Below are 13,476 nucleotides of genomic sequence, written 5' to 3' on the forward strand. Positions count from 1 at the left end.
ACCCTCATATTCATCATCTTACCCCAGTCCGTTGGTTCCCATCTCGCACTACGCACTATGCTAGTAGCTCGAAAACATCCTTCGGCGTTTCATGGACTTGGAAGTTTGATGCTCGCTTTGCTTCGCACCTATTTGTGGACTCCTGATCTCCAAAGGACGTTACTATCGTATGTATGTACTTCGTGTATTCACCAAATATCCAAACCACATTCGCCTTCTTGTGGTCTGTACTTGAATTATTTGGTTGCATCCATGTGTGTTTTTATTATCTGTGGACTTTTAGATTGAGCATTTCTCCTGGCGAGGTACTCACTGCTACAGAAGACAGATGACACGATTGGTGTGCGCCTCGTGCTCCGTGGTACTCCTCGTGTCGTTGGCCGTTCGCGTTAGCAGGCAAGGCTTGTTTGATCGGACAGCATCTGTTATCTGGAACACGGAAACACCAGAGATACATTGGCGCAACACTAGCACGGTCACGTTCGTGAACTCATTTTATCAGCCATCTTCGACGCCACTTCCATAGACCAACGTATCTGTATATCAGTCATCTATCTGAGACAAGGTGACCCAAGCTAACGCTGCCATTGAGTTGACTTTGAATCTTTGACCGCTCGCCCCGGTCGAAGCCGAACTAACTTACTATCATATGATCTGCACTGAACCAACATAAGCTGGACTGGCGCGCTTGTTGAGCTCTTGACAGCTGCGTGGCTTCTGGCGGTTGCGTCCGGGGTCCTTGCCTAATGAACCTGTATGTAAAACGACAAGCGGCGTCGGTGGCTGCGCACAAGCGGCAAGCAGATGAGACAGGAGCGCAGGGCCATGGCACAAATTTGCTTCCGCGCAACCGCAGGATAACAGAGAGAGCGCGATCGGCCAAGTGGATCTGCATCCGATGGTGGCGCAAACCCAAAGCATCGCTCGGCGCCGGCGGAGAAGTCGTACGATCGACCTCTCCGTTCCGTGTCGTGACGGGGATGCACCTTCTTTGCCTTGTTTCTGGTTCTTCTGTCTTGCCTTTGCGTTCCTTGGAGCGTCGTATGCCTAATTGTGTTCCTGATTATGGGCGAATATGGCCAGATTCAACCATTAGTGCGTTCCCAGTGCATAAAAATTGTCAGACATGTTTTGGGCAGGCATATACCCTTTACAAGACTTGTGCAAGTCTCACAAGCACTATTTTTTGCTTGTCACCTTCCCTATGCAGCACAAGGGTGCACCAAGGAGGGGTGATCCGGATCAGCCCACGTGCGGTTCAAATGAGCGAACCGTTTTCAAACTTCGAAGTTCTTCATCGCCACTGCATTGATCGGCGACGTCAACGGGGCGCGGACTGGTGCGGATGCACTTGGTTCGTGGCTACTCCGAGTTCCATGGGCACGGCGCACGGGCTAGAATTCGAACAGCGCCAGATAGCTCTCGATCATATCCTGTTATTGCCTGTGTGGCTTCCTAACTTCGCAACTTCGACCCGCCCTCCCGAGCGCGCGTTGACGGTGGTTTGATGCAAAGTCCCCACACTGTGGCCCGCCTCAAGACGGAGAGTGTGGCCCTGCATCCGGACGAACTCAATGTCGCAAACACAAGTTGTCCCCCAGAAATTTGAGCGGCCATATCTGTAAGGCTAACGCCACCCATTGCACCCACCATATCAGAGTATCCGCCGTATCGCCCCCGTACGCCCGAACCTCTCCGTTTGGGGCCGCTCGTGCATGTGCATGTGCCCGCCCGCCTTGCTATTTCGTTCCGATTTGCTATAGCGGAGGTTGGGCATTTTGGTGCAGTTGATCTTCGAATATGTCTGATAGCTCAGGGCCGTCTCTACCCCGCATCCCGTAATGCCGCTTTGGTTCTGCATTACGAGAGATCAAAGAAAGGGATCAAAGTAACCATTCAATCTTACTTCTCACTAATTACATTCTTGCAATCCCGTTTGACCCGCTGACCACGGGGTTTCGTATGCCGTCAAGGACCTGAGCTGGATATCTGGTTGATATGCACGTTCGCGTCGTCAGTCAAAACACCTTGTTAAGTCCACAATGGATCGTGCAGCGTAAACCGCATTGCTCAAATGTCAAATAATCGCACACTGATCCCGCGGGAACCTCAATTAAGTACAAAGCTCGTGACGTCACCTTCTACGCCCTTGCAACAAACACATCTCATCACTCTCATCTTGGGCGGGCTTTGCACCGGCGTCGTGGGTATCCGGGTTTTCTATCACACCATGGCGGAGTCGCCCGAGGTGGGGAAAAGGTATGACATGAGATGATGAAATCAAGAAACGAGGTTGGTCTCGTGAGGAATGCGTTCGGTCATCGCACAGGTGCAAAATAGCCTCGAACGAGCTGCAAACTCCAACGATCTCCTAGTCCATGGGCATGTTCTCACCGCCAGCTGAGATCCGCCACCCATCCTGACATTCGCGGCATCTGTATCACCTTTCCAAGCACTCGGTCCCAGAGAGCGGCCACTTTGGGCTTCTCCCTTGTACTTTAGTTCCTCTTTATCCTTTTTGTGCGTCTCGACGATCAAAGCAACGTTGAACGGTGCATTCAAACAGAAAGTCGAAACTCCGACTGATTTTTGGAATGAAAGGTATGTAGTTAGATCTAAGGGACTGACGCGGACGGACCTGGGCTGGGCTGGGCTTATGCGGGCTATCCAGTGGTTTGAACTCGTGTACTTGAAAGCCAGAAGTGAGTTTGTGCCCCAAAATTCACGATCGCTTCCCCACTGAAGCTGAAGCGCGTAGCCCATGACGGTGACCCATGGGTAGATCTTGGGCGTGCTGGGAGGCGTTCGTCACGCGTCTGCCTACGTCGATAACGCGTACTTAGCGCGCGTGTTCTGTGAGGTAACGCTTATTGCGTCGCGCGAACACGTCGAGGAGTCGGGGGCGTTCAGAAGCTTCCCGCCAATCGACCAAAATGTCAAACGCCGCCGAGAATGTCGACTCGAGATCAGCTCCCCCGATCGTAGCTTTGCGCATCAACGTCGGAGTTCTTCCCGTCGGCACCATGCGAGACTCGAGAGATAAGTTAGAGTACTAGTGCTGCCAGCTGTCCATGTACGCGAGGTCTGAGTCTGGGGTGGCAGGTGGTGCGCCAAGGCGGAGGCCGCCAAGAAGCGCTTGAGTGATCATCGGGTCGGGGATGCAACCAATGCGCTTCCTTGTTCAGTGTTGTTGAGTGTGAGACAGCCTTGCAGCGAGCGAAACGGAGCAACAACGATCGCGGCGAGCCGACCGACGAGCGGGCGCAGGGTGAGACTCCCAGACCGCGAGACTCTTAAGAGAATAAGCGCGCTTGCGACCAGTACGGTGAGTAACAGAGCTTGGTGTCAACGTTAAACCGTCGACGTTGACAAGGGACCGGGTGATGATTCCCCGGCGGTCAGTGGTAGCTGTTGCGGGTGACCGGCCCCCTGGAATGATTTTTGGTTAGGAGTAATGCTTGTTGGCGAGCATCAGCGTCGCTGATTCGATGCTGATGCTGGTCTAACGTAGGTTTCTGTTCAGGTGTCCTTGGTTCATGCGTGTCAACTCAAGAGTCACTCAACCACCTGATTCACATCAGAGTTGACTCAGAGGGCCCATGTGCACCCGGTTGCTGCCCGGTTACTAGCCTCGCGCAAGTCTACTGGACCTGCAAAATCAGATGCAAGAGACGAGAGCACATCATGTGCTGTGACCGTCGTCATGCGATTGAGTACTACACTGCACCAATCACATCAGGTTCTGTGCAAAGCGTGAAAGACCATTTGGTATTTGCAATGCTGTAGCGACAAAGGCAATCTAATTGGCTGAACCAGACTGAGGCAAAGGTATATCGACGAAGGAAGGGGTAACCATTCACGGAGCAACCGTGATCGTATCGAGCAAATGCGATAAAGTACATTGTGAGCAGCAAAGGTGTAGATGTACAGAAGACCGAACGATGGTGAGGGGTATTTGTGAGGGAATCAGATGCGAAGACAAAGTCCAATGTGAGCAGTCGTTTTTGTTGTTATCGAGATCCAAACCACAAGTGAGAAATGTAAAGAACGAGGACAAGTCCGGGAGCAAAGACAATGAACAAATACCGGAAAACGAGAGATGAGAAGCCAGGTGCCGAATTCTATGTAATGCAAGGAAGAGCAGGGCTACAGCCCGCCGGCCGCTTTGGTATACTGGGGAGGCATATGCTCGTTCATGGGCACAAAGCCGAAGTCGGGAGAGACTAGGGTTCAGACATGAACATAAGCAATAAGACTTGCAGGACTAACAGGTCACTCACATCTATTGATCCCTGTCCCACCATGGCCATACCCGTCACCAAGGGGAGGCGTGTTCGCCTGCGATGAGGAGGTATGGGACGCAGCCGAGATCGACGAGGTACTTGTTGAAGGGCGGACAGAATGGTGCTGTCCCCATCCACCACGTGCATCCAATGAATCAATGGATGCCGCACTACCAACCCCCGCCGAGTACGCGAACTCTGGTTGAGAGACGCCGCCCCCGAAATTGTAGTCGGCAGAAGGCAGCTGAATCATGCTACGAACGCGAGGCATGCTACCGTCGTCGATAGGATGGGGGGACGTCGATGGGCGGTCCGAATGATCGTAAGGCGAAGGGTAGGGACTCATCGCCTGGCTGTGACGCCGAGGACGGCGGATGCTGAGCGGGGCATACTTGTTCGACGACGACGGAGGACGGGAAAGACCGGGGGAGTTAGGGCGATGATGACTGGAACCCGGGCGCGAATAGTCGTCATGGGCCATCGAGTGATACCCATGGTGATGTGCCTCTTCATAGGGCAGCGACGAGACAGACGACATCGAATATCCCGTTGTCGGGCGGCTGTCCGGAGACAACGAAGGGGGAGAGTGGTCGTTGTGGATAGGCATGCCAGAATAGTTGGAAGCATACGAAGTATTGATGGTGGGGGTGGGGCGGCTATAGCCCGACGAGTTCGGAGGATTCAACAGTGATGACAGGCTGCCAGAATGACTCGAGGAGCCGTTGGGAGGGAAGGACCAATTCTGCTCGTTGTAAGGGTATTGTGAAGACTGGACGATGGTATCATTGTGGCTATGAGTAGAGTGACCATAGCCGCTGCCAGGGCCCATCGCGCTGAACTGGGTCGAGGGAGATTCGACGGCGGGAGAGATAGGGTGAAGATTGTGGGAGTGGTTCTGGTTGTACATCCCGTGGTGGTGGGACGCTGGTGGGTCCGATGGAACAGTGAGGGGGGGCAGAGTGGAACGAGGGTACGAGGATCCCCAGCCGGCAGCACTTCCCTGGCTGAGAGTGAAGGAGCCTGGAGCCGAGAAGCCGCGAGCTCTCCCCATTGAGGGAGTGGACTTGTGGCCGACAGTGTTGGGGACGGTGAGGGGAACGGGACCCATGCCGATAGCAGAGCGGGGAGGGGGTATCGTTGGTGCCTCTTGGGTATCGCGCTTGCGGGGCTTGGGCAAGCGGGGAGGGACACGACGTTTGAAGTTTGCCACGATGTCGGGGGAAGAGTTCCTGTTGAGGGTTGGATGGGCTATGGCGCGGCAGTGAGCGACGTGTTTAGGGGTGTAAGATGAACATGGTACTCACACCAGGTGCTGGCATCGGGGTCGTCAATCGCGGGGTCGACATTGCGCAGGTTGACCTTGCGCATGAAACCGTAGATCTGAAGGAAGGCTCGTAAGTAGGAACCAGGGGCGCGAAGGGGAAAAGAAGCTGACGTACGTTTAGTTGCCGAGAGAAGCTTGCGAATCTCGACTGGCGGTAGACAGTGGGGAGGACATGAAGCGCGAGCTGCTCTGGCCGCTCGACGATGATGTGCTCGCCGGCGGGATCCCACCTGATCATGTGGTGGTTCTCGGGGCGTTCGAGGAGTCTGCGAGTCGCGTCAGATACGATCGTGTGGCGGACTATGGGGAAGAAAGCACATACGCGTAGAGTTTTGTCAGGAAAGTCGCCTGGGGCTTGGCTTCCGCCTTGGGAGCCAGGGGCTGCTGCTGCTCATGGACCTTGAGACCAATGTCGTCGACAGGGCTGCTGTCAGCGGAGGAGGAATGGGAGGTAGACGAAGGCTGGTGGGCGTAGACAATGCCCGAGGACGTCATCTGCTGGTACGGAGATTGGTGGGGATGGCGGGACCAGGACGGCTGCCTGGTATGCTCGTATGGGTGCCCATCCTGCATATTGAAGACGAAGGAAGGTGCGATGCGGGGTGGAAGGAGGATGGTGGAGAACTTGACGGTGAAAGTGAAAGGGACAGGACGGTTTTTTGAGGACGAGCAGACGAGCGACGGAAAGAAGCAGACCGTCGATCGAACAACTCGTTTTTATTTTTCTATGGCAAGTGTATAAACGAGAGTGGGCGGTGGAGAAATACGTTTGGACCGAAAATAGTTACGTGAACCCGCGAGACGCATTTTGCTGCCGCTGTGTCCCACTTTTGGCATGACCGCAATCCAGGGTGCATCTCACAAGCCGCGGCCGGGATCGGAATTCATCAATCGGTAAATATTATCATAAATACACGCAAATACTCTCAACACTTCAAATCACCCGTCAGCCACTCCCTCGGCGCCGAGGCGGCTCACACTTGTCCCAATATGGCATGTCCTGCCCACCTGTCGCCCGACCTCCATGTGACTGCCAAAGTTGCCGCTGCCCAATTCAAATTCGCCGCTCAGATGCAGATCTGATTTCCCCTCCAAAGCCAGCGAACGGGCGACGTCGACAACTCACCAAACTCCTCTAGACTCTCCCGCCTCATGCTCTCGCTCAGGACACAACAGTGCTCTCGCACAAATATCGCCTACACGCCCTGTGCCAGCACCTCGCCTCTCTCGGTCTTTTCTCATAATCGTCACCTAACCCCTTTCCTGCGCGGGCTGTTGCATCGTTGCATGGTTTCATCGCTTTTAATCGCCTCCCCCGGCCGCCGTGTCTGATAGACTTGTTCGCGTGCCCCGCACCCTCGTTTTCCCACACAGCCGGCTCAGCTCGTCTCGATCACGGTGGTTTGCATCAAAGGTTCTCGGGGTCCTTTCAACAATACAGTTCGACGTTCACTTTCCTGATATGGACTTGCCGCTCGTCCTCTTCGGCTTCTCCTCGACGATGATGATCTGCGCAAAGAACTCCATTCCCGCCTTCCTCCGCCCTTTCGGTCCCTTCCATTGCCTGTATTGTTGAGTGCGCCACCACTGGACCTGTTGAATCTACTTTCGGTCGATTTCAGGACCGTCGTCTCTACCCGCGTCCAGCAGCTTACCTCGAGCTTACCCCTAGCTTTGTGCCATCTGGTATACGTACCCGCACCTCGGAAGTATTTCATGCTCAATTGCAGACCATATGAGAACCACCGGGCGGCATTTTGCGACCCGTCCATATGCAGCACAATCAACATCACGCCGTCATCCCAGCACTACGTACCGTGGATGCAAGCCTGATGCTGATGATGCTGATGCACTATCCTCCCCCTAACTTATGGCTATCTTTATTCGTCCTGCTCCGCATTTTCTCTAACGTATCCCACACGGCCTTCCGCATCAACAGCAACGATTAGAATAGGTGACTGTAAGGGTATGTGTGATAAGACAAATCAAAGAGCGGATCTAAGGCATGAGATGATAATGATCGTGCGGCGAGTTAACTATGTAGATAACAGTGAGCAATTCAGAATATGCAAAGTAACTAAGAGGGAATGTATGCAGTAGGTTGTAACGTGATGACAGGCAATGATACAAATGAAGGAAATTTTTCCAGGAAAACCAAAATGAATGTCTACGAGAGCATGTAAGATAGCGCGAGTGAAAGTTTAAAGAGCGACAACTGCGAAATTCTGGAGAGGAGATAACCGAACGTAGTGCACATCATCGCATGTGCCTAGCTTTCACCATCATAGTGAAGTGTGACACTATTGAATGCACCGAACAAGTCGCCATCCGCCGGCACTTCCATGCCATCGTCATATCCTGGCGTGCCAGGTCCCGGCGGTACGCTGTAGCCAGCGCCAGCCACGCCCTGCAATTCGAGATGGAGAGAATTTGATTCCTTCAAATGTCGGAAATTTACAGCATCGAGCCCATTTGATGACGAGGGAATAATCTGTACATCAATGAGGCGGCGGTCAGTTGAGCAACGAACAGGCGCTCGGATCAGAACATCGCATAGCGGAGAACCACACATCTCCTCGACGTAGCATGAGAAGATAATAATACCAGAACAGCCGTACGACCACAGTACACTGTGCCGGCCTGGCATCCCACGCCATCAACGTAAGGATGTGGATACTACTCACCGGAGGTCGCGCATGCCGTAGCAATCCCCAGTTGATTTTTGCAAACCATTTATGTTGCTTAACCTCACTGGCGCCGCTCTTGCTGCCCAGCCGAGTCCGTTCGTCCTTGTCGAGCAGCCGAACAACAACCTCCTTGCATGGGCTACGCGAGCGGTTAATACATACTCCCGCCCGTCCTGCAAAGGACTTACCCTGTGACCTTAGGAGTATCCCGAAAGTGAACGGGTAACAACCGAATATTCGAGAAGGTGTCGTTTCGCTCTTTGCCCTTGAACGGCGTTGTGGCGAACTAAGTTAATCACACACCGGCGCTCGTTAGTTCGATCTCACATGCGCAGAAACCAACTCGATGGAACCACTCACAATCATCTCGTAGATCAGGATACCAAGGGTCCACCAGTCAACCGCGGCAGTGTGACCTTGGGCAGCGATCACCTCAGGTGCAATGTATTCTGACGTTGACTTGTGATGAGGACAAGTCCGCCGGCGGAAAAGAGATCTTACCTTCGGTACCAACGAACGAGTTCGTCCGAAAATCAGCCGTGCAGGACATTGTGTCAACCATAGGAGTCTAGAGTGCTTAGTAAGCAATAACCTATCAATGAGCACGTGATGGTTTACCCCATTCGTTTCTGAGTGATGGATGGTCGGGGGACGCCCGCCTGGGTAGCCAGACTGCTTGGCAAGATCGAAGTCCGATAACATGATATGCCCAGAGTGGTGCAGAAGGATGTCTGATAATGATTGAGGGACAAACTTAGCGCGTGGGGAACCATCTATGTCATATAGAAGACTCACTCTCAGGTTTCAGATCGCGGTAAATGAAACCATTTAGATGAAGATACTCCAAAGCCGCCACGACCTCGGCCGCGTAAAACCGCGATCCATCCTCTGGGAGACACTTTCCAGGTCGTGTCTGCAAAGCACGGAAGAACTCGCCGCCCATGCAGTATTCCATGCAGAAGTAGAGATACTCTTCAGACTGGAAAGAGTGATATAGCGTCACTATGAAGGGGTGATTTGAGGTTGCCAAAATCTCCTGCTCCGTAAGGGCGCGTTTGATTTTTTTGCGCTCGATCATCTCCTTCTTAGACAGCACTACGTCGCTGTTAACTGCGTAAAGGCGACTGCACAAACAAAACATACCTTTCATAGCAAAAAGCTTGTCTGATTTCTTCTCCCGAACAAGGTAGACACGACCGACATCACCCTTGCCTAGCATCTTGATCTTCAAGAAGCTTTGAGGACCAACTTCTACCTGATTAAGATCAACGTTACTTGGACCCAGCGCGAATAGATCCAATGATACCCACCGATCGAACTTTGATCGAGTTGCTTGAATAGGTTCGACGGAAAGCAACCTTGCCCGGACCTTCGGCAGAGTCACTAGTGATCCTAGTTTGCGGCTGGCCGTTTGGATACTTGTTCTTGCGCTTGGTCCGGCCACGTTCTCGTGAAGAGCCTGACGACGATAGCGTCTCGAGCGAATTGTCACCATGATCCGACGAGGTCGAGGGAACGTGCGGTAGCGGGGGAACGGTCTCGTCGGGTGCCAGATAGCCGTTCTTCGTCGTTGCTGAGCGTGAACCATTCGAGAAGAGTGCCTTTGCGTTTGGTGCCGATGCGACGCGTCGTATAAACCGGGTAGCTGACGCACCCATTCCTTTGGGCGAAAGCGGACCGCTTGTCTTGGGAGCCGGTGTTCCTCCTGGAAGCGCGAAAGACTGCTGTGATGCAGCAGCGGTATGGATCCGCGTCGGCGTGGCTGCCGCACCGAACATCGCCCGTTTCTCCGACTTGGTCCGTTCTCGGGGCTGTGAAAGAGGTGGAGTGACGAGGCCATTGACACGAGTTGTGGATGAGGGGAGGCTACTTGGCTGCTGATATGGGTCAGAGAGGAAGGTCAAGTCAGGCACGAGATCTGGAAGTTTAGTCATGTCTCCCACGTTTGAGTCGCTGGACTGAGTGTTGGAAGACGTTCTCGAGGGTCTCTGCTCCGCGACGGGGGTTGTTGCGACGGGGGTGAGGGAAGGCATGCGAGACATTGTTGGTGATTGCTTGGTTGTCTGGGCCGGAGAAGAGGTGTGGCGCGCGCCGAATTCAGTAGATGGAATGGGAGGTGTGCCCATGCCGCTGAGCTGTTTCTTGGATGACTGCCGCTTGAACACGGATTTCCAGCTGGGAGTCGAAGGTGCGGACGGAGGTGGGCTCTGCATGGCGAGATTCTGTGGAATGGAGATTCGGATGCGTCGAGAAGGAAATTGGAACCACGAGGAAGAGTGGCTGGATCCTAGCAACGAACGACCTATGCGCAGAGGGGAGGATGGGGAGCAGCCAGGAGGACCAGGTGCGGAGACGGCTATAGTTAGGAAAAAGAAAAAAAAAAGTGGCGGGGAGCGTCGTTAAAGGTGTTGAGCGGATTACTATAAGCTTGACCGTCCCTGGGCGCGTAAGGGATGGGGGCACAAACAGCATCTCAATTAGGTAACTCGGTCTTTGCCTCATTCCAGGCCCAGGTCGATCATTCGCTTAATTGTCCTTCACCAAGCCCTACTTTGCCCTCCTCAACAGCCACTGGCATCATTACGACCTCTCTAAAGCGCTGAACGGAACCATCGAAGACTTCACCGAGCCAGCCTCAGTACAAACCAACCGGCAACTGGTCGTGCTCGATATCTATATATAGCCATGGCCGAGGTTCATTTGACTAAGCTTTACGTACAAGTTAGTAGGCCAAGTGGAGACTTGGTAAAAATGTTGACATGCACGGCTTTCATTTGTGTAAACTGATGGGAAACCCCAGCTGAGTCGGACGCTGTACGCCGTGTACGGCCATCCTTCGCAAATTAATGTGAAGGTAACCAAAGAACACCAATCACAGTATCTACGAACTCTATGCCTCTATTGACAAACCTTGTCAGAAAATGGCGGCCCTGTTGCTGGCTGTCGCAGTGAATATGCAGGCGGATTCGCAAGGCGTCCAATCGCATGCATGCACGGGCAAATGTACTTGTTCTTCCGCGGCGGCTCCGATGAGAGAAGAGCGAGCATCCTCAGTTGGGTGTTTGGAAAAAACCTCAGGACGCGTGGTAGTCGTTAACTGTGCAACACTTGAGCCCAAAGTTGATTTTGCGATATTGAAACCCAGTAGCTGGCTTCCGACTGACAGTTGGCAGATTCCCTCGTCGGTTCCCGAGTCCGGGCCTCGGGCTCAACGGTTTAACACCGTCTCGAAAGGCGCTCACGTGTGCAGTAGTGCTTGGAGTTTCCAAGGTGCAGTATAGTAGCTGCCAACCAAAGAGCAAGCAACGTCAACTCTTGCCACATTGCCAATGGTACATCTTTCGTGGCTATATGCGCCGAAAACGTCAAACTCTGAAAGTCCAATCAGAAAGTAGGTCCTTCAACTAGACCTTGCATGCTGATTGTAACGTCAATGACTATGACCCGTTGTTGCATCGAGTCGAGAACTGATCAATGCTGAATGTGAGCATTTAGCAAACGTAGACGAGACTCCACTGACTGAAGACTGCCCACGGTAGCATCCCACCTACGTCATACAGTGTGATCATTTCTGATCCAGACAGCATCTTCTAAGAATGACAGCTCAATGTCGCCGTATCTCCGGTTAGCCCCAGGGGAAATGGCATCAAAATGGCATACACTGCGGTTCTGTCTTGCTGCATCAGAAATGAGTTGAGAACACGGTGGAGGAAACAAAACGCGTATTCACCAAACAAAAGGACCTGCGCCGACGTGCTATTGGAGCCGCAAGACCAACTCAATGCCACGCGAGAGCTATTGCCCCTCGTGGATCCGATACACCCGCCCAATCAACCACCGGATCCGTAGAGTATCGCCGCGAGCTTTAATCCACGCGAGTATCGCAAGTTGACCAAGTACATAAAGGGCGCAGTGTACAATTCCATGCCATTGATGCAAGTGAGCGCCCACAAAGCTGCTGTTACTAGGTCGTGTTTTCCTACAGGGCCGGTAACTTCCTGCAAAGTACCAAGAGTACGGGTTCTAAAAATGGCAGAGGACGGGAAGTTGAATGTGACTGTTATGTGCGAACGTTCGCAGCCATGTTATCCGACCAAGGACGAAGTGATGGAAAGGAAGTTACCGAGCGCCCATGAGAACAGTCTCGGGACGGGTTTCTTCCTGCTGGTGTGGTTCTATCCAGAGCACTCCGAGGAAGCAGAATACTTTCGCGGACCTGAACTTGCCTTACAGTAAGCTCGGACTTGGTCCCGAAAGCCAATCTGGCATTGTTGATGATGAGAGCGGAACGTTCATTTCAATGATTACTCCTCGACGCGTCTGATTGTCTGAGATATTGTGTGAGCACATGTTGATAGACGCAGCCGCAGGGCTTAGTGCCTGTCCCAAATTGAACGATGACTTCATGCGAGCGCAAGAGAGGAGACAAAGGGTAAGTCCCGGAGAGCCGCCACCCGTCTAAAGATGTCCTTGATCAAAACCAACTCCGCGAGTTCGCAAAGAGAATCCTCGTGAGGGCACCGGGCGAAGTGTGAAAGTTGGGTGATATCGTTGGTCAATGAGTATACGATCGATCTGATTCTCAGACAGATTTGCCGCCCTTACGGGTATAGATGTCGCCTCATCTGCTTGATCTCGCTCGTTTTGTCGCTCGTTTTGTGAGAGCTTCGTGACTTCTGAATACCTCCCGAGCCTGAAAAATGCTTTGGTGCGTGTGGTGTAGGTAAGTCTCTGAGCGCGCCGTGAAGCTCGGAGCGTAGAGCGCAGGTACCAAGGCCCAAGGGCATGTCCGACAGGCCACACGACTAGCCGACGTGCACTACCGGCCGTGGAATGGAGAAGTCAAATAGAATATCGAGACACGACGCGACGAGATCGCTGTTTCGAAAAGAAAGAGAGAGAAAAACATTAGCGCGCCCGTTAGAAGGGACTTTTGCTCACTTTGGTGGGAAATCCGGACGCGGTTCCTCGATCACCGGAATCGTGTCGGAGGTAGATGTCCTTGGGAGGCAAAGCGCATTACCCAGGGCAGTGGGGGTCATCCCGGTTGTGCAGATACAATACATGAGGGAGAGCTCGAGGCGTACGGTGCGTGTTTTGGACATGAAGGCTAAACGGAAAGGGGATTCGGCATACAGAATTGTGGACGAGCGTCGGTGGACTGGGAAGGAAGAGGCACCGG

At 53.1% G+C, this 13,476-nt stretch overlaps 2 protein-coding genes across 2 annotated transcripts; both read right to left on the bottom strand.

Moving 5' to 3' along the window:
- Positions 1-4,146: 4,146 nt before the first annotated feature.
- CONPUDRAFT_53933 (uncharacterized protein) lies at positions 4,147-6,102 on the bottom strand (the record flags this gene model as incomplete). The annotated part of the gene is made up of 5 exons (XM_007769151.1): positions 4,147-4,223; positions 4,281-5,531; positions 5,588-5,663; positions 5,723-5,873; positions 5,930-6,102. The coding sequence occupies 5 exons, from the start codon at positions 6,100-6,102 to the stop codon at positions 4,147-4,149; spliced, it is 1,728 nt and encodes a 575-aa protein (XP_007767341.1).
- Positions 6,103-7,876: 1,774 nt separating this feature from the next.
- CONPUDRAFT_54334 (Pkinase-domain-containing protein) lies at positions 7,877-9,952 on the bottom strand (the record flags this gene model as incomplete). Its single annotated transcript, XM_007769191.1, has 9 exons — positions 7,877-8,098; positions 8,292-8,433; positions 8,483-8,580; positions 8,655-8,743; positions 8,796-8,862; positions 8,913-9,025; positions 9,090-9,389; positions 9,438-9,549; positions 9,605-9,952. The coding sequence occupies 9 exons, from the start codon at positions 9,950-9,952 to the stop codon at positions 7,877-7,879; spliced, it is 1,491 nt and encodes a 496-aa protein (XP_007767381.1).
- Positions 9,953-13,476: the final 3,524 nt, after the last annotated feature.

Source organism: Coniophora puteana (genome assembly GCF_000271625.1).
Source record: "Coniophora puteana RWD-64-598 SS2 unplaced genomic scaffold CONPUscaffold_5, whole genome shotgun sequence".
Lineage (NCBI taxonomy): Eukaryota > Fungi > Basidiomycota > Agaricomycetes > Boletales > Coniophoraceae > Coniophora > Coniophora puteana.